Below are 20005 nucleotides of genomic sequence, written 5' to 3'. Positions count from 1 at the left end.
AGGTTGAGGGTTGAATGGGGGGGGGGTTAAGTGGAGAGCCTGTCAAATTGAAATGCTTTGTGTCAGTGGACATGTATAGGTGCAAAATGTGTATGAAGGTATGTTAAACCAAAGGTTCACTGTGTTTACACAGCAGCCCTTCTAGTTTGGTAATGATTCCTTATTTCTGGGACTTGTAGATCAGCGGGGCAGGGATGGAGAAATCTCCAACAGACTATGCTTAGGATTCTCTGGAGAGAAGCTTTACTAGGTAAACTAGTATAGATCTGGTATACACACCCTTCCCCATTTTTTTCTTTCTAAAAAAGAAAGCAAAAATGATGCCAAATACAATGTGGTGTACCATAAATCAAACCTCAGGTTGAAGAGCACTGGACTGATTAATCTGGGGTATAATCCACCAAGAGGTTATCCTGGGTAAACCCCATGGTTTCACCAGGTGGCAAAGAGTGGGCTTTGCTATCAGCTATGTTGCTATAGCTCCTAGACCTGACTAAAGCAGTTCAGCTGGGCTCTTATTTGACCATTATCCAAACCATCATATAGAATCTTCCTTTGTTTCTGTTGTTTGATCCTCTGTTCCTTCATAGTGTAAGAAATCATTGTCTGGATGCTGAAGGCTGCTTCTCCCCCTCCCCAGTGGCATAACTAAGCCATCTAGCACCCAGGGGCACAAAAATTAACACTCCCATAATACATACCCCCAAATTTTTAACATCCCTCCATATGACATATTAGAGGCCATTCTGAGGCCCCAGGTACCACGACTTGAGGGGGTGTTTTAGAGGCCTCCGAAAGGCACTTCTGATTTTCGGCAAAAACCAGAAAAGCCTTTGGAAACCTCTAAGAGGCCTTCTGAGGCTCAAGAAGACCAAAAACTTAGAGGCCTCTAGGACACCCTCTCAAGGTATGCAGCCTCCTCAGGCCTCTGAAAGGCAATTCCAGTTTTCACTGAAAACCAGAAATGCCTTTTGGAGGCCTCTGAAACACCCCCTCAAAGCATGGTACCTGGGGCTATCTACCCTCCGACCCCCCTCCCGGCTATGCCATTGCCCCCCTCCTTTGAGTTGCCTCTACTTGAGGCACGGATGAAAATAAATGCTGTCAGTTAAGTCACTCTTATTTTACTGCTTCATTTAGAGACCCTAGAGAGAGACTTTTTACCCCCTGCCCTTTATTTAGGAGGGCCTTGCTGACATCATGGTATGCATAATGCAACTGTAGAATCCAACAGAATTCTGCAGTATGAGGATTTATTTTTATTTTTTTAAATCAAATTTCTTGCCAGGTCACTGCAGCCATAAACCTGAAAATGTTTGGATTGCATTTCAGAAGCCAAAATGGTTTGGCAGGTCAGGCGGCATAATCTGTTTTTGTGGCTAGCAGAAAAATATGATGGTGTAAATTAAGTATTGTCCTTATTCTCATGATCTAATAAGGTTATAGAATTTTCATTTTCCATGTTGTGAAATTTGAATTATATGATTGTTTTTCATTCAAAATTTACCCAGCCCCAGCTAGGATAATTGGTGGAGAGCCCATCTTGGAGTGATCCTTGAAAGATGAATAGACACTGGATTCATGCATCTGAGTTTATTTACTCGATTCATGCATTGATACAAAAGTCTGTAGCAGTTTATAATTTGATCATGTCCCTTCTCCCACCCCCACCCACTTTTTCTTTATACAAACTGGTATTAGAATTTGTTCCATGAATCTCCCCCCCCCCCGCCCGCACATAATTTTAAATAACATGAAAGGTTTTTATTAGTGTTAGGTTCAGAAAGACCCTGCCCTTCTGTATTCCAAATAAAATCATTTTAATCAGCAACAAGCAACATTGTGGCATTGCACAACAAACGGAAAAAGTAAGAAAATGAACTGTAATTGGTAAGAAAAGCAAATACAGTACAGGATAGTAAATAAAAGTGTGGACCAGTTTTTGCTCAGTGCTGTGTATGTTTATGAGCACCGCAGAGATAACAACAAACTGTGCTTTGCTGTCAGAACGATGGCATGATTCGGAGTTGGTTCTTTGAGCAACAAAATTCCTGCTTCCGCACCTTCAGTGCGACAGTGTTGCAGAAAGACAGGAAGTAAAAGGCAGAGACGCTTCCTGCACATTCTGCAACACCGTTGCTTCTAAAGCTGTGCTCCGCACCCTGCAAAGCACTGAAATCTTGTAGGGGGAAAGAAATAAAAAATAAAATCTCCCTCATGATCCCTCCCCCTAAAAACCTTATCTCCCCATTGTATATTAAAGCGTACTTTTACTCTCCAGCATCCAAAACCTTACAATCCTCCCAACCAAATATGAAAACATCTATCAAGCAACTTGTCAAAGATATAGGTTATGTGGTTTTTCATTCAATAGCTGATATGTGTAAATGTAAAATCCCTCCCCCAATTATCTCTGCCCTTATATCCAGATAGTTCAATATCCTTCCACCCAAATTCTACATTAATCCCCTTTAATGCCCTACCCTCTTCTTGCCCCCCCCTCCCAGCTCTGGTTGTTGCTTAGGGCAAGTTTCTGAGGGTAAAACTGAAGGCAATCAATTAGTTTAAAGAATTGGAGGAAGGCAAGGTAGCTTTGAGCCAGCAATAAACTCCCTGTTCTGTAAATTACATCCTGAAGCCAAATTTGATGCAAAGTCAGCAGTTACTTTTCCAAAATGTTCCTTTTGAGTGGAGGGTGCCGAATGGCTGAGCCAGGCCCTTCCTCCAAGTAGACTCTGGATGAATCCCACAGCAGCAGATGCTATTCCCCTTCACTTACTCTTTTTTGGGCTCTGGGCTGCAGAATATCCTTCAACAGACTTGATTTGGCCCAATGGCTGCCCTTACTAATCCTATTTCTTCTCTCAGGGGTGCCTCTGTGAATTTCTCTAAACAGCTAATCTGTGTGTGAAATTTTGGGTTTAGGACTGGAAGGAACAGTTCTGTTCCTTTCTTCAGTCAGTATTCCTTTACCCCTCTCTCCCACCAGCTTGATCCCCGTTTTCTGCCCACCGAAACCCACAAAGCCCAGGCCCTCCATACTGAATGTCACTCACACCGTATCAAACCCTGAACTCTCTGCCCTTCCAGCTTCTGATCCCTGCCCTTTCAAGATTTCTTTTCCCCTTCATAACCCTGAACATTCTCTCCTTGCCCCAAATATAAGCATATAAAAACATGCAGATAGAATACTTGCATTTCAACATCAAAATACAACAGCCGTAACCCTACCATCTCCTTCCACCTAGAGATTAACCATCCCCAGGATGGAAAAAAACAAAATTGCCCTTCCTTCTATGCCAGGCAGCCATCAAAGGAAGGACAATTTTTGAGAGAGAGAGAGATGGGTGGGGGAAGGTTAGAGGTTAATAATTCGTGCAGATTCGTGCACCCTAAAGAAAGCCCTGTGCCTCCCCCAAGCACAGATTTTAGAGGAGGAGGACATTGGTTCACCCACCCTCTCCACCCCCCCAACCCCATTGTGTAACAGTCTGAGAAAAAAAATTAAAGTCACATTGTGCCGGGTGTAAATTCGTGTCTGACACACACAATTCTTTGCTGGTGCCCTACCCCCAACCCCACCCCTGCATCCCAGTTTTTTCTGTCCAGTGACATACACTGTTGTCCACCAGGCCCTTTTAATTTTTGTTTGGTATGGAGTGCATGCTCTCTCAGTGCCTTCTCATTCTTCCTATTAGTCCACCCTTCTGTACTCAAGACTGGTGCTCCACATCTGAATGTGCAGTTCCTGTCCTTCCATTCTTTCACTCTGGAACACTGTGCATGCTCCTCCCAAGTTTGCCTTATCGGTTTTGTTTTAGACAGCCATGCGCCTTCCTTCTCCAGTGGTTTTGGCTCACCTGTGCATCCCTCCATCAGTTCTTTTCTCGTTTCGCCTACTCCAGATTGTATTTTGTGACCAGCAGATTTCTCCTTTGGTGGCTTCTTCGCTCATCCATTCCAGTTGGTACCATGTGCACCTTCTAAATCTGCCTTTCTGATTTTGGCTGGTGTTTGTAGACCTCTGTTAGGTGCCTTTTATCATCCTGCATGCAGGTAGCTTCTTCTATCCAGCACTTTCTGATTCTGTTGCTCCATGTGGTGGTATATGTCATCCGGATCACTATGACACACCTTTTTCTTGCAATTCATGCTCAGATGACAACACCACATTGATATGTCTCTCTCCACTACCCCCTGCCCACTTTGCTATCACATCTTTTGAGGTTCTGTTGGTCCCCATTTTCTTTCTGATTATTACATTTCCAAACATTGATCTCTGCCTATTGTGTCTCTTACAATATCGACTTCCACTATTTGGTAAAATATACCCTTCCTACTTTTTTTTTTCTGGCCTTCCAAAGATAGGCATGTGTTTAAAATTAGCAAATGAGTTCCCAGTTCCGAACTTGTGGGCTAATATCAAGAAAAACTTGATGTAAACAGATTCTTGCCTTATATGCCATCCTACCAGCCACCGCTCTCCCAAGTTTGCCTATCGCTGTCTTGAATTCTTTCCATTCCAACATCCTGGCTGCCTCTTGCCCATGCCTGATGCTTTCGCTTTCTCAAAATGGCATTCATCTGCGATTCACCTCTTCCTGTAGCATTCTCCTAACTTGTTGACTTTTTCTATTTGTCTCTGTACTTCATTCATCTTTGTTTTTTTCTGCCCAAGAAAAAATGTTGTCACTCTACTTCCTTGCTAAATTGGTTCAATAGAAGAAGAAGAGAGAGCCATTTTGGACCACAACCTCTTAATGTTCTCTTATTTCAAATGGAAGTCTTGCAAACACGCAAACTCTCCACCATTCTGCCAGTCGCTTCCCTTTGCCACAGAGCTCTTAGATTATTCCTTCACTTCCATTACCGCTTCCACAGTCTCATCTTCATGCTCTGGCCACTACCACTTTTGGTTAAATTCTTTTACTCCAAGCTGTCCTTCTTTAACATTGATTTTACTCTTTCCTTCCAGCCAATAACAGGAATTCCTGCATCATTCCTTTTCCCATTAACTGGCTGAATGAATTTGGTTGCATGCACCTCTCTTCACACCTGTTATGTAGGCAACCAAATCTGTTCTGGTCACTCCTCTTGGTTAGCACACCTCCTGAGGCACAGGAACTCATCACGCCTTCCACGCCATATCCAATTTATAAACCAACCAGTGGCACTGCCTCATTCCCGTTTGTTGTCTTTGTAAACACAAGGGATGAGAGCAGGTGATCCAAGAAATGTTTTCTTTCTTCCTAAGCTGGTGCTGTGCATTTGTTTCCAGCAAACATGTAAACATGCTCCCCACCTCCTCAGGGGGATGAGGAAAAGAGCTTTTCTCCGGCAGCTTCTTGTAAACATGGAGTATCGAAAGAGTTTTATGTGCTGTTGAAATTTGGCAGTGGATGGAAAATGGGTGGGTGGGTCGTTGGCTGATCATATGACAGAATGAATGGAAGGAGAATGAGAGAGAGAGAGGGAGAGAGAGAGAGGGACGGATGGACGGACAGACGGACAAGAAACCGGAAAGATATACTTATTTACATCCCCTCCTTCTTTTGCTCCATCTGGTCTTTTTCTGTTTCCTCTTATTAGGTATCCAAGATCTCTAGCAGGAAGGGACATGTCTGAGAATAACAAAATGCTTTTTCCTCTCAGTTTTACTCTCTGGTGTGTCTCTTTTCTCTATTTTTGGTTTCTTCTCTGTCTCTGTCTCTGTCTCTCTCTCTCTCTCACTTTTCTCCATCCTTGTGCTCCTATTTTACATGGATCAGGGATGAATGGGGACATGGGATGGATGGATATGTATTGTAGTCATGCTGGCTCCCAGCTCCAAAGATGGAAATTTTGGTGCTAGGGTTGAGGTGGCAGCCGAGTACCACCTTCACTGGAACACTGGCGAAGGAAAGTTTAGGGCCATGGGAACAAGGGGAAAGGAGTTTGGAAGGGGAATAAAAATACAGGGAAGGAAAACAGAAAAAGGAAAAGTTTACTATCTGGAAAGAAACATGAGGAGGCATATTTCACACATGCCCTGATTCAGCCCTCCCACACCTGGCCACATCTGGAATCTGGAGCATGTGAGAGCAGGCTGTCAGGGAAATCAGTGTAGACATTGATGAGGGTTGAGGACGCTTTCTTTTTAACTACTTCAGCCTAAGTTGATGCTGGCAGTGGGAAAGGGGTAGATAAGAATGGGAGAAAGTTCTGAGGAGATGTTGTTGGCTACGAGGATGGCTTACTACACAGAATTAGGCTCCAATCTTCTGTGCACTGTCTTCTGGCAGCGCACCTCCTGTACTGGCACTGAATGCCATAAAACAGCATCAGTAGTAAAAGGCGCTCTGACAACGCACCACTCAGCATGCTGTCAGGGTTCCCAATGGGAAGGCCTGTGTTGCCCCATTGGCTCCATTACTCCTCTCACCTCTCGCTGAAGCATGTAAGTCAGCAGGAGAGGCGGGAGGATGGAACAGCGTGGGGGAGGGCGGAACAGCGTGGGGGAGGGCGGAACAGGGCGGGGGGAGGGCAAAATGGGGCAGGGACAGAGTGGGGGTGGGCAGATCGGGCCTGGGAGGAGGAAGGACTGGTGGCACCAGTGCAGCCAAAATCCTATCCCCCTTCCTAGACCTGATGATGGAGTGCAGGTCCACACAAACATTCACCAACTATTTAGCTAGTGCAGGTCTGAGTAGATACCCCCCACACTACAGAGGCTTACCCCCAGGAGTAACCAGTTTCCTCTGCAACTGCCCCCCCCACAATAGAATGCAGCTGCAGCGGGGGGGGGGATTGATAGGAATGGGCTCTTAGGAGCATGGTTATGGTTGGCAGTTGTAAGCCAATATATACCTACAAGAAGCCCTATGCAATGTGGAATATTTGAATTAAACATATCCGCTAGGATGGGAGTAGGGATGTTTCGCTTTTCTGAAGGCACAATAACTGACTTGAAATGCAGAACATTTAGCAAAGAGGGAACTGGACTCCTCCAGGAGACTCCCCCCTTCTCTAGATGATGAGGCCAAAGTGGAGAGAGTTTAAACCTCTTCATGGGGAAAAAGAATGTTGCTTTCTTAAGAGAAATTTGCTTCACTCATTGGACTCCTTTGCCAGAACTCTCAAAGTACCATTGTGGGTACCAAATTACAGGACTGAGTAGTTTGGACTGAATGACTTTCTGAGTGGTTTGGTTTCTTCATCACTGCACTCTTCATGGTGAGTGCTACTGATAGAAGGTCTGGGTTATAATCTTGTCTGGCAGCCACCCATACCACACAGGCTTCTTTGGAGAAGGCCAGCTGCGACTGACGCAAGAGCAGCCATCTTGAAGCAGCTGTGAGAATTCCTTGTGTTCAGCCCACCTTCTCTGTTCCAAGAGATCTTAGAGGAGAACAGTCTCATACTATATAAAAAGGTTGGCAACCTTCAGTCTCAAAAGACTATGGTATCGCGCTTGGAATGGTGGCTCCTAAAGACTACCCCTTTGAGCTTACTTCTGTGGTTGACTACTGCCAGAGCAGGTAGTTGTTTTTTTTAAGAAGTGTTTGTTTTTTGGTCCCTCTTGGCACCTCTCAAAGGTCATATAGTGATCAGTTTGCAAACTATCTGTGAGGTCTGGTGGACCCTATGAAGCTGAGCGACATAAGGTTCTTCCTCTGAGAGAGCAGGCTGCCATGCTTGGTTCACCTCTAGGAGCCCTGTAACTGTTTGTGCTTTGTGTTTTCTGGCAAGCCTTTCTTTGAGTGCCTAGATTTTCTACAAATGTACCTTTAAAAAAAAGTCTAAGTGTGCATTCTTCTGGGTTGAAATAAATGATTTGGCAAGGGGGGGCGCAAGGGAGCTGGAGCACAAAGGATGAGGTATGAAGGATGCAATAAGACTGTGGCAATAAGTTCATCCGCCTCTGGTTTGCTGCATACTCACCGCCATAGTTGATACCGATAGTGGCCACAATTATCAGCACACCCCCGACCAGCGCAACAATACTCAGCAGTTTCGCTACCCGTGCCAGGCGCCGTGCCCCGTCAATGTCTCCTTGCTGAAAGCTGATACGGGACTGACAAGGAGGTAAAAAAGAAAAGGGGTGGAAGATCAGGTCATTGTTCTGATGTCCTTTCTAGGAGGAACAGGGAGACTAGGAAAATGAATGCCCACTTAGCATTATCCAATATAATGGATATACGTATTCTGGAAAGGGGCCATGGCTCAAAGGTAGAGCACGTACTGGCATTCAGACGGTCCCAGGTTCAGCCCCCGGAATCTCTTTATAAATGGCTCTCAGACTCCTTTACTGAGAAAGACCTTCGCTGGGGCCTTTGCCACTGCCAGTCAGGTTACTAGGCTGAGACAGACCAATGGTCTGATTTGAGTAGAAGGTGGTCTGGAAGCTCCTAATTCTGCAGCAATGGGAAACTGCAGAGCGGTGATTTTAAGCAGTGCTTGAATGGGAGATTGCTTTTCAGTCCATGTGAGCCACTCTGAGCTCTCCAAAGGAAGAGCAGGGCATGGGAAATGAAATGACTTAAAGGGCTCACAGGTAATAAGCACACAAAATTAGATGTCTATTTTGTGGTGAGTTCTGACGGTAGGAGCTGCCCAAAGACATTTTTAATATGACAAAAACATGTAAACAGGTTGACTTGTGAGTGGCTGGAGACTGGACCTACTTATTGGTAAGTAAGCTCATTCTTTGTTTGCTGCTATTTGCACTTGTGAATTGCAAATGGACAAAAAGAAGGAGAGCGGACCAAACAAAGACAGCAAGGGAAGCAGAAATGAAAAGGAAAGTGACCAGGAACACCATTAGAGGAAACAGTTTTGGGGTGGGGGTCAGAGCAGTACATTGTTCTCCCATTCAATGGGGGGGGGGTAGGTCCCATAGTTTTCAGGGCCAGCCACTCCCCTTACGCTCACCATGATGGAGTAGACGAAGGCGACAATGTTGATGGGCCAGATTGGGCAGAAGCAAGAGAGGGCGGCAATGAATATGTAGTCTCTGGGTTTCTCCCCAGCCTCCCCAGCCGCTGACCCCGTTGTAGAGGGCTGCCGGCTCAGGCTGGCCCGTGGAGATCCTGCTGCTCCTGCGAGTTGGACTTGGGACCCAGAAAGGCTGCTCTTTCGCCCAGCCCGTGGGCCTCCATTGATGCTGTTCTGGGGCTTCAGATCGTTCAATGATGCCGACTTGGAACGGGTTGGGGGGCTAGTGGGTGGGGCTGGGGTGCTTCCCAGCTCTTCAGCTGAGCCAGCCCTCAGTCCCAAGGGCTCCCCATTCTCCTGTGGTCCCCCCACAGTCTCCTTCTCAATTGTCACTGTCACCATCATAGGTGATGCAGGGACCTCTGGTGTTGGGGGGCTCTCAGGAGGTGGCTGACATTTTGGTGACTCTTCTGGCTTCTCCTGTGGTTTTTCCTGCTCCTGCTCCGGCTCCGGCTCAGGCTCTTGCTTTTGCTCTGGCTCCTGCATTTGCTCCGGCTGCTCCTCCCCCTTGCCTTGCTGCTCCTGTTCTGGAGGAGCCTCATTCTTCTCAGCATCATCTGACATGGCAGGCAGGTATCTGCACTCAGGGAGAATTAAAAGGGGGGTGTTCAGTGTTCAGAAGAACCACCCAATTTCCCCTGCCTGACCGTTGGTTGAATTTGAGCCCCAAATCTACTTTGAGTCAGTGGTATCGCTAGGGGTGTGCGGGACACACAGGGTGACATGCACAGGGGGGAAGCTGACACTACCAGTGGCCAAAATTGTTAAAATCGCAGTCTCTGGGAATAATACAATCACCTTATATATCATTCGATACGTAATTTCATTCGGAATGTGAGGAAACAAACCGCATTGAAATATCTCTATTCTATCAACAGTTATAGCCAAAAAACCAGCAGGGGTGGGACGATGATGCATTGCCACTCCCACCACCGCTCCCTCCCACCACTAAATGGGAGAAGGTCCATCATGGGGGTGGTGCACTGGCCTCCAGCACTGGGTGACGCAAACCCTAGTTACACCACTGCTTTGAATACCAGGGCTCAGTGCAGGAACATGAGATGAACAAGGAAAGGATTTCCTCTGAGTATATGCAATGTGTCTTTCCCTAAACACTAAGTAGCCACAGGTACCTTCCACCCACATACCTGAGATTTGGGAAGAGGATTTTCTGGGTAGTCTTGAGCTACAGCACCTCTTCCCCCCTTTCTTTTTCTCTAGCATCTTCTTGTAAAAAAAAAAAAATCTTTAACTTAGGGTGGGAGGTTGAATTTCATTATCTCATCCATTACCATCTGTCCCACTCCCCTCATTTACAGCATCTGATATTCCCATACCACTAATTGGCACACAACAATTTGAGCATACACCACATCAATGACTGTCAGGACAGACTGGGCCCAACATACTGAAAGACTGTGTACGTATGTCATTTTTGCCCCATCGTGATTTCCAAGATTGGTTGTGAACAATAACGCTAAAATCAAAATGTTGAACCAAACTCAAATGGCGCCAATGAAATTTGGCTCTGAGGGAACCAGGGCCTTGAATTTTAGGTTAAATCCAAGACAAATCACGAGCCTTGTCAATTCACTTTTAAGGCAGACCATCAAGCAAGGATTCCATCAGATTTCAGTAGTCAGAAGTAGGGAGGCAGCAGGGCAATTCAACTAGGTCCAGAGACCAGACAGGAGATATATTCAAACTTATACTGTAAATATACACAACAAGTGCATTTTAAAGAACGTTTGCCATGATGATTACAGTATTTACTTTTCTGGACCTCCCAGCAGTCAAAAAATCATGAGCCCTCCCTTTAAAAAAGATGTTGGACATAAGAAATGTGTGTCTTTGGCAAGCATATCCCCATAAAGGTATATGCATTTACAGACCCATTATACCTCAATCCCTGCACAATGATGCAGTGGTGCTGGCACAGGGTATACTGCATATTGTGGGGGATTTCTGGCTGCCGGAGGTCTCCTTGGAGTAAGGGGACATTTGTCCCTTTGACCCTGGGTTAGCCTCAGCAACCACAATGGGTCACCTTGGATCTGCACTGTGATATTGCTGATGCAAGTCCGCATTGATCCGTGCAAGCAGATCAGGCCCAGGAAAACAGGCTGGTGCCTCCACCACCCATCCTAACCCCCTCCCAAGCCCAATACACCACCCTGCCCCCATTGCTGCCCTGTTCTGCCCCTTCCCTGTCCCATTCAACCCCTCCCTGCCCTCCCCTGAACTTACCTGCACCTGCAAGCCTCCAGAGAATCATCAGCACCAGTGGGAAGGCTCTTTCCTTCCCGCCAGTGCGCCTGGGTCTTGCACCCCGGCAAAGCACTTGACAGCATTTTTGCAACAGCGCATGCCACCAGCACACATTCCGCTGGCTGGCGCAGGCTCTGCTTAGGGTTGGGCTGTTAGATGTGTAACAAGAGTTCCAGTGACTGGATTAAGGCTATAGATGCTAAGGCATAGCAGGTATGACATATGGGGGTGTGGTCCTTCCTCCCTCTCCTTTTTGAATTTCACTCCTTATATCAATTTCCCAGAAGGAATATGAAAACATTTACACCATTTTTTTCCCATATACAGAACAGGAAACTGTCATTTAGAAGCTGAGCTCAGAAGGCACAGACTGAATTCCAGGCGACAAATTATGCCAAAAGCGAAATAAGTCAGGTTGCTACAAACCCCTTTCCTGTTTGTGTACTGCTCAGGGTGACTAGACATTCTCTTTTTCCAGGACATGCCCTCTTTTTTAGCCTTGTGTCCTGGAAAAGAACTTAAATGTCCTCCTTTTCCCTTTGAGTGGCCCCCGCAGGCAGTACAGAGCCTTAATAATAATAATAATAATAACAGGTATTTATATACCGCCTTTCTTGGTCTTTATTCAAGACTTTATTCAAGGCGGTTTACATAGGCAGGCTTTTTTATTTAAATCCCTTGTTAAATAGGGATTTTTACAATTTGAAAGAAGGTTCTTTCTTTCAAGAACCACTACATTCAAGGTGTTTCGTTCCGATCTGGCTTCACATTCTGGCCTCCATCCTCCCACGCTCAGAGCAGATGGAATCGCTCGGCTTCAGCTTGTCAGCTGCTTCAAGGTCGCACGGTGCCCGGTGGCCTCGAACTGGCGACCTTGTGGATGTTATCTTCAGGCAGACGGAGGCTCTACCCTCTAGACCAGACTCCTGCCCAGAGCCTTCTTGGAATTAATAAATTCCTTGTAATAAATTATACATAACAGTTTTAAATTTAATAATAAGTAACACAGGGCACAATCCAAACCTGCACTGGAGCAGGCAAGCCAGAGGGCTTGCGCTACATCCAATGCAGGTTTGTTGGGTGCAGTGGCTCAGCCACGGGCAAGGGGAAGCTCTTCCCCTTACCCCTGGGTAAGGGCTGCATGCCCCAATGGGTCTCCTCGGACCTGCGCCACCTCTGGATGCTACCTCTGGAGGTGGCGTAAGTCAGAGGAGAGCAGAGTGGCTGGAAGCCGCTCCATTCTCTCTGGGGACAGGGGCTGGGATCTGGCATAACCACTGGGTCCCAACCCTGTCCCCAGCTCCCCACACGCCCGCCCTGGGGCCGCCCTCCCCTGCCCAGAAACGTCCCCTCCCACCGCCTACGTTTGCTGCTTGCGGCGGCGTGAGAGCACCGACACAAGCGGCAGAGCGGGAGCCTCCACAGAGGCTTCTGCCTGCCTCTGCACATCAGCACATCTGAATGCGCCGATGTGGCTCCCAGCCACGGAGGCACAAATGTGCTTTACGGCATGTTTGTGACCCTCCTATGCTGCCCCAAGGGACTTGGGCTGGCATAAGGCGCACCTTGGATTGTGCCCACAGTGTTTAAATTAACCACATGAAGTCAATATACAAGTGTTTTTTAGCTTTTGTCTTGTCCTATATTTTTCTTGGATGTCTTACATTTTGAGGCATCTTGTTGGTTATGACATCTGGTCACCCTGATACTGTTCTTATCCGGGACATGTGCAAAACTAAAAAGAACCTCTCACCAAAGATATACCTGTTAACATTCATTAGAATCTGCTAGAATTTGTTTCTCAAATTGTGGGTCAGAACCCACTAGGTTGGTTATGAGCCAATTTCAAGTGGGTCCCCATTCATTGCAATTTTTTTTTAATATATTAGACTTGATGCTACCATGGTACTACATTTGGGAAATGTTACAGATCTGTCCTTTGAACAGGCTACTATATATATGCTTTTAACAATGATAGTAAATGGGACTTACTCCTGGGTAAGTGTGGGTAGGATTGCAGCCTAGGATTGTTAAAAAATTTCCTGCTTAATGATGTCACTTTTGGTCATGACATTACTTTCAGTGGGTCCTGACAGATTTTCATTCTAAAAAGTGGGTCCCGGTGCTAAAAGTTTTAGAACCACTATGCTAGAAGGACTGAGTTCCTACTGAAACTGAAATTCCAACATGCATGACACAGAGGTAACTACAAGTTTGACACCCAGCATACATGTGACAAAAAACTATAGCCAATCATGTCCCTATATGGTGCATGTTTGCAATGTGACAGTTTTAGATTTTGCTCTGACTTACTAGATCTATACAATTGTACAGTCACCAGTTCATCCAGGCAAATCTACACAGCAGAGCAGGCAGAGTATCAAACACCACAGGAGGGCTTGAATTCTTCTGTGTAGTCTACTTAAATAGGTTAGAGAACCATCTGTCAGGGATGCCGGAGACCACAGTTGTTCTTCCTGGCTTACAACCTGGTGATTGCCATCTAAATTTTTTTAGGCATGCACTTTAAAGAGATCTGATTTGCGGTGGCTTTATTGAGTGCCACTGCAATATATCATATATTACAGCTCACAAGCAGTGCAAACCTATTGGCATGCTATTCCTTGTGGGAATCTGGTGCCTGCCTCTAAGCTTTGGCTGGACTCTACTCTTGCAGGCACTGCAATGTAACTGGTTGTACGATACAAAAGCAGGCTCTCACAACATTCAGAATATTAATGTAAAACATGATTGGGAGCTGCCAGATGAACTTGTGAAGGGACAGCTCTATTTGCCTAGTAAATCAGATTAGACAAAGTTGGTAAGGCAGATGACAGAGACACTTTGCTCTAAAATATCCAGTGCAGCAAAGATCCTGCAGTAGATTACCTGGAGCCAAAGATGGCAAGGAGATTTTCCACCTGATCCAAGAGACTGCACAAACAGTATCATTTTACAACACCAGTTATTGGATGGTAACAGTTCTGCTATAGTAGGATGGACAAAACCGAAGCAGGCTCTTACCAAACACAGTGTAGGTATATGCAAAATTGAAAGAGGAAATGAATGGGGGTGGTGGTGAAGAAACACGGAGTTAGCTGAATCTCAACTGATGATGAAGATGAGTGAGGAAACATTGGTTGGCACTAAGATTCAGTCAGACCTCTTAATTTACCTTGCTTGGTTTAGTCCCCATTAATCAGATGTCTCCATCATAAATGCCTTCTCCAAAATTATCCAGGCTGGGAAGCAACTACTCTTAGTATTCTTCTCTATACCCTTGAGTTCGGTTTTTCTTCAGCATCTGATGAACAATGCTAGGGACCTTCTAGCTTCAACAAGGGGTGATAATGACTTGTGCATGTTCAGGGCTGGCCTATCTGCTGGAGAGCTGAGACACTTGACTTGGGAAGACTCAAGTGTATATGTACATGCAGAGATAGATCTTGGAAGTAATGATCAGGTACCAGGAGGGAGGGATTAGAAGATGGGGAAACCATAGTAAGAGGTATAGTACCAGTAGGAGAACATTACAGGTGCAGCCTATTTATCCACAGATTTTTTATCTGCGGATTTGTCTCAACTAGAATGGGGTGGGGAACTTAAAGTCACAAACACCTTTGCCTCCTTTGCCCTGTGCTGGGGTCTCACTCCATTTCCAAACAGCCCAAAACACTGCAAAAAGGCTCTACATTGCCCAGGCAGGGAAATAGCCCTGGAGCCCTGGAAGAGGTTCCCCTTTCAAAGGAACAGTAACACTCCTGGAGCCCCTGAGCCAACAGAAAGGATGAAGCAGGGAAGGGGGGGCCAAAAATCTCTGTAGCCAGAACACATGCAGCAAGGTGGAGCTCTCTCTCACTCACTCACACAGGGGCAGGTAGCAACATAGGGGATTGCTTTAAAAAAAACCCAGGGAATGTTTGCCAAATTCTCCCCCCATTGAGCTGGTGCAGGTAATCACTGGCACAAGCAAACCCCCCCCCCCCATGGTGCAGGCTATCACCAATACAAGCAAGCCTTCCCACCAAGCAAAGCATGAGATATAGCCTACAATCCTCTCCATACTTTCCTGGGAGTACTTTCTTACTTCTGAGTAGAAACGCATAGGGCTGAACTCTTAAAAGATCAGCATCCCAACTGTGAAAGAAGCCCTGGCAGCTGGCAATGGGGAGGGCTGAGTATGGAGCGGAGGGGAGGGGATTGATAACAGCTGCCTTAGTTTCCTTCCATCCAGAAGTGTCAGGCTGCAGCATATTTGCGTAACTCTATGGAATTTAGTACAACGCGTTTTTAGTTAATTGTGCCGAGTCACGGAACGGAACTAATGCAGATAAATAGGCTCCACCTGTATAAGAAAACATTAGAATTGAGTTTCTGCATAGGGTATTAGAACCAGAGGTGTCGCTGGGGTTTGCATCACAGGGTACAAGAGCTCATTATGGCACCCCCTTGATGGATCTCCTCCCATGCCAGACCATGCAGAATAAATTACAATCATATGCACAGCCTAAATGCAGTGGCATCACTAGGGTTTGTGTAACCCCCATTAATTTTATTTATTTTAATATGTAACAGTACCGGACACCCAACCAAATAAACTGAATAAGAGTTCTAGTATTAAATTTGATACATGGAAATGAGAACTGAGTCATACTAGCACTTTATTGGTTCCCTGCTGTGTCCTAATAACACCTCACAGCCTCTCAGAACCCTCAGTCTCATTGGTCAGTTTTGAGTTAAATTCACTTTTTGTTAACATGAGGCAGTTTTTTTCTCACTTTTCTGGATTTTTGGCTCTAACTTTTGATAGAATAAGATACTTCCATGCAGTTTGTTTTATTGCATTCTGCATTAAATTACCCACCAAATGAAATATAGCATGATGGTATTATTTGAAAATACCAAGATTTTCAGAATTTTGGACAGTAGGGTTGTCTCACACACACCCACCCAAGTGATTCACCTGGGGTGGTCCTCACACACATCCCCACATCCCCCTAGCAACACCACCTGTGTTAAACCTGTGCTAATTTTTGCCATGGAAATCAGTCAGACTTCAAACAAGCCACTTCTATTGTATCCAAATGTTGTATCAGGAGATTGTATCCAAATTTAATAGCACCATCCTGGCATAGATGGCTTCAGGGGGAAAGCCCCTCTAAACATATTTCTCCACTTTTCCAATGTGATTCCCTGCACCTGTCAGAAAAGTAGCATGGCTTCGAGATGCATACTAAATTACTGGTCAAGCAATTACAGTAGATTAATATACAAAATTTTGCTTCAATGCCTCACTTGCTCTGTCCCTCAACCCAGAAAGCAGAAGCCAACAAAGCTAGCTGAGAGAGATGCAACTGTCAGGGTTGGAAGTCTGAGTTCAGAACCCTGTTCCCTCCATACCAACTTGGGTTGGAATACAGTATTGGGGGGGGGGGGTTGCTCACACAGTGATGGTCTTTGTCGCCCCTCTGCTCCTCTGAAATTGTTGTTGTTTTTTAAGTTAAACTTGGCCATCAGGATAATCTCCTGCAGAAATGCCATTGAAATGCATGTGAACTGTGATATAGCTTCTGGCACACACACAGCACAATTCTATGCATATCTATTCAGAAGTAAGTTCCATCAGTGGGGCTTACGCCCAGATAAGTGTGGCTGGGATTGCAACCTGCATAACTGACACATGGTCACTTTGATTGCAATGCAATGGATGCCACAACAGATTCTCAGAGTGACACAGTTACTCAAATCCCAGTGAAGCCCTAGACAAGCAACTAGGATAAAGCAGAGCTAGGGCTGACTAACATGCACTGTTATTGACACGCTACACAAGGGACAATGCAGTGATTCATCCACTGGTCAGTCGGCATGCAGTTTAGACAGACCCAGGAGATGGTGACTTGATTGTCACTTTGCATGATTTATAGATCTGCACAGAAACAGGGTGAAAGCTGATTTGTTACTGAGCTTGAGACATAATCTAACACTTGATTTATGACAACCTCCCAATATACTGGACACTGATTTCCACCAGGCTGAGGAGGGGGACGGGGGACGGGTAAAATCCCCAGGGCCCAGGCTTCTAGGAGGCCTGGGCCATGACAAAACAAACTATACAGTACAAAACAAATTTATTACAAAATAAATTTGTGTTACTCAATCTCAGCCATGCAAGGAACTTGCATGCCATCATCAGCTTGGTAAATATGCCCCCTTCAAAACACACCTACGTACACTCCCTCTGTCTCTTCCAGGCATTACATCTTTCAGCGCTGCTGTCCTTCATAAGGAAAACACATGCACACCACGAGATGCCATTGCCATCTCCATCCTTCAGCAGTGTGTGCTGCTGGCAAAAGGCAAGCAATTCCTAGTTAGGATGGGAACGGAAGGTCTTTTAACAGCTACTTCTTAAAAATAGGGTGTGATTTCTTGTATGTGGAAGAAACACTGTGAAGCGTATTGGTTTCCTACAGGCCACAGACAAGGAGTAGCAGCAAGCTCAGAAACCACAAGGGCCATCCACTGGGGAGCAGTGCTTGATCCACTTTGGAACCGTGTCAGAGAAAGCACTTGGTAGGGCAGTGGGTCCCAAATTTTTATGACTGGCGGCTCCCTTGACCTACTGGGCCTCCTCATTAGAGCTACAATCCTATACATTGTATAGGGTGATGGGTTTTTCACCCTATACAATGGGTTTTTCCACCCTGGTTTCCACCGCCCCTGGGCAGCCACGGCTCACAGTTTGGGAACCACTGCAGTAGGGGACTCGGGATGGCACCGTGTTCCCCAGGTGCCAGCCCCCCTCCACAGCAGCTCCGCCTTGCACCCCACTGGGTAACCCCAGTCCTACAGTCCCCCAGGGGTCCTTCTACACTCCTCCGCCTTGCTGCGTCCCCCTCCTGGCCGGCCAAGCTTTCCCCGCACCACAGAGTGTCCTCCAGGCGCGCTGCCTCCCAGAAGTCACCTCTCGCCTGCCAGCCCTACTACTCAGCGGACTCACCGCCGACGGAGCTCTCCTCCTCCGCCAGCCTCCCCGGAGCCGGCCGCCCGCCCGCCCGCCCGTCCCTCCAGCACCACGGACAGCTCCTGCCGCGCCTCCCTCCCCGTCCAGCCGCCCTCCCTCGGCCCCCGCCTCGCCAGCCAGCCCCGCATCCCGCCCCTCGACTCCCCTGGCGCACTCTCCAGTGCCTGCTCACGCCCATGCCCGGCACACCCATTCCTGGGCTTGCCCCTGCGGCCCCCCTCGGCACACGCCCGGTCCGCAAGCCCCCCCAGAGCCTCCCCCGCCTCTGCCCAGCGGCGTCCCCGCTCCGCTCTCCCCCTCCTGCTGCCTCCGCCGCCCGTGCGCTTCAAACCTCGTTCCCTTCGCGCCCTCGCCCCCATAGGCGGCACGGCGGCCACCTCACTGGGGCTGGCTGGCTGGCATTCAGGGCGCCCCCCGCCTGCCCCTCCAAGCTGCAGCCCAGCACACGAGCCAGCGCCCCCCTGCAGCCCTACCACTCCCAGGGCCCCCGTTCCCGCTCACACCCAGCCCTGCCCGCTCACTTCGTCCCCCCGTCTCCCCCGCCCGCTTGCCGCAGCCCCGAGGCCCCTTTAGGCAGACCGGCCAGGGAGATCTGGCCAAGGGGGCTGGACAGCCTGCAGGACCCTCGTCCTCCTACCTGGGCTCCCGGCTGCGTCCAGATGGCAGAAGGGGGTGGGGTGGGCAATGGCTGGCAGGTCCGGTGCCCCCCTCACGCACAGATCGCACCCCTCCCTCTTGCTGCCGTCTCCCTCCTTTGCTCCCCCTCCCTAGTATGGGGTGGAGGAATGGATGGAAAGATTCCGCCTCCACCCCCCTCTCCGCCACAAACCCATCCCTCTCACTTGCTCACTCGGCGGCTTTGTCTGCAAAGACGCCCCTTCCCCTCCCTCTGCACTGGTGCGCGTCAAATCGACCCCGCTTCTGGGGGGGGGGGGAATTGTGGTTTATGGTGCATTAGCTCATCGGGCAGGGGCAAACCATTAGCAGAAATGGTGTCGGTACTGGAGGCGTCCCACATATTCTGCATCAACTGAAACTTCACATCAGCAAGCCACAAGTGCAGCCAGCAGTGAAGGATCGGAGTCCCAGCTCTGCCACCACCACCACCAGCCCCCTCCGAAACTGACTAAGCGCACCAACACGTGCAGAATACCAATGATGCTAGTAGAAGGGGCTGAAGGGTGCTGGGGAAGACCCCAAGATGGAACTACAAGGGGCAGGCAGGGCTCCAGGGGATCCCAGATTGGGCAAAGCAAGGGAGGGGAATGTGCTTGTCTGCTCAATAGAGCTCAGCAAGCTGCTGCAGAGGCTTTTCTGCACAGCCCAGTGTTTTGGGGGAATCCTGCTTCCTCCGCCCTGCCCCCTCCCCTCCGGGAGAAAATTATATAAAATCTCTCGCTTCCAGTTCCTCATCAATTATTTATAACCTGCCCTGGCTGCTGCGCAAGGGAGGGGGGAAGTGCCTACAAATTAACTCTCCTTGCACCACGGCGCAGCTCTGGTATAGCATTTGCAGATGTCTCCTCCGATCAACAAGCAACCCACCATCACTAGCACCCAGGTGCCAAGTAATAGTGGCAACTGCTCCATCTTAGATAAAGCAGACTTACATGCAACAGCAAAGGCGGGGGGGGGGGTTACCTTGGAAAGTTCCAGGAAACAAGGAAGTGCTTTGGGAAACCACTTAAAGCTGAGATTTGTGGCCTGCTGCCAGATCCATTTGACATTTTAATAGGCATA

At 47.6% G+C, this 20005-nt stretch overlaps 1 protein-coding gene across 1 annotated transcript; it reads right to left on the bottom strand.

Moving 5' to 3' along the window:
* Positions 1-7219: 7219 nt before the first annotated feature.
* Positions 7220-19855, bottom strand: PRRT2 (proline rich transmembrane protein 2). The gene is made up of 5 exons (XM_066630374.1): positions 19811-19855; positions 19116-19186; positions 8911-9550; positions 7921-8053; positions 7220-7377 (listed from the first exon to the last, which is right to left on the bottom strand). Exons 1-5 carry the CDS (start codon positions 19853-19855, stop codon positions 7220-7222), a joined length of 1047 nt encoding a protein of 348 aa, XP_066486471.1.
* Between the last annotated feature and the right edge of the window lie 150 nt (positions 19856-20005).

Source organism: Tiliqua scincoides, chromosome 5 (assembly GCF_035046505.1).
Source record: "Tiliqua scincoides isolate rTilSci1 chromosome 5, rTilSci1.hap2, whole genome shotgun sequence".
In the NCBI taxonomy this organism is placed as follows: Eukaryota; Metazoa; Chordata; class Lepidosauria; order Squamata; family Scincidae; genus Tiliqua; species Tiliqua scincoides.
Note: the sequence above shows the minus strand (reverse complement) of the source record. Positions and strands in the feature narration are given on the sequence as shown.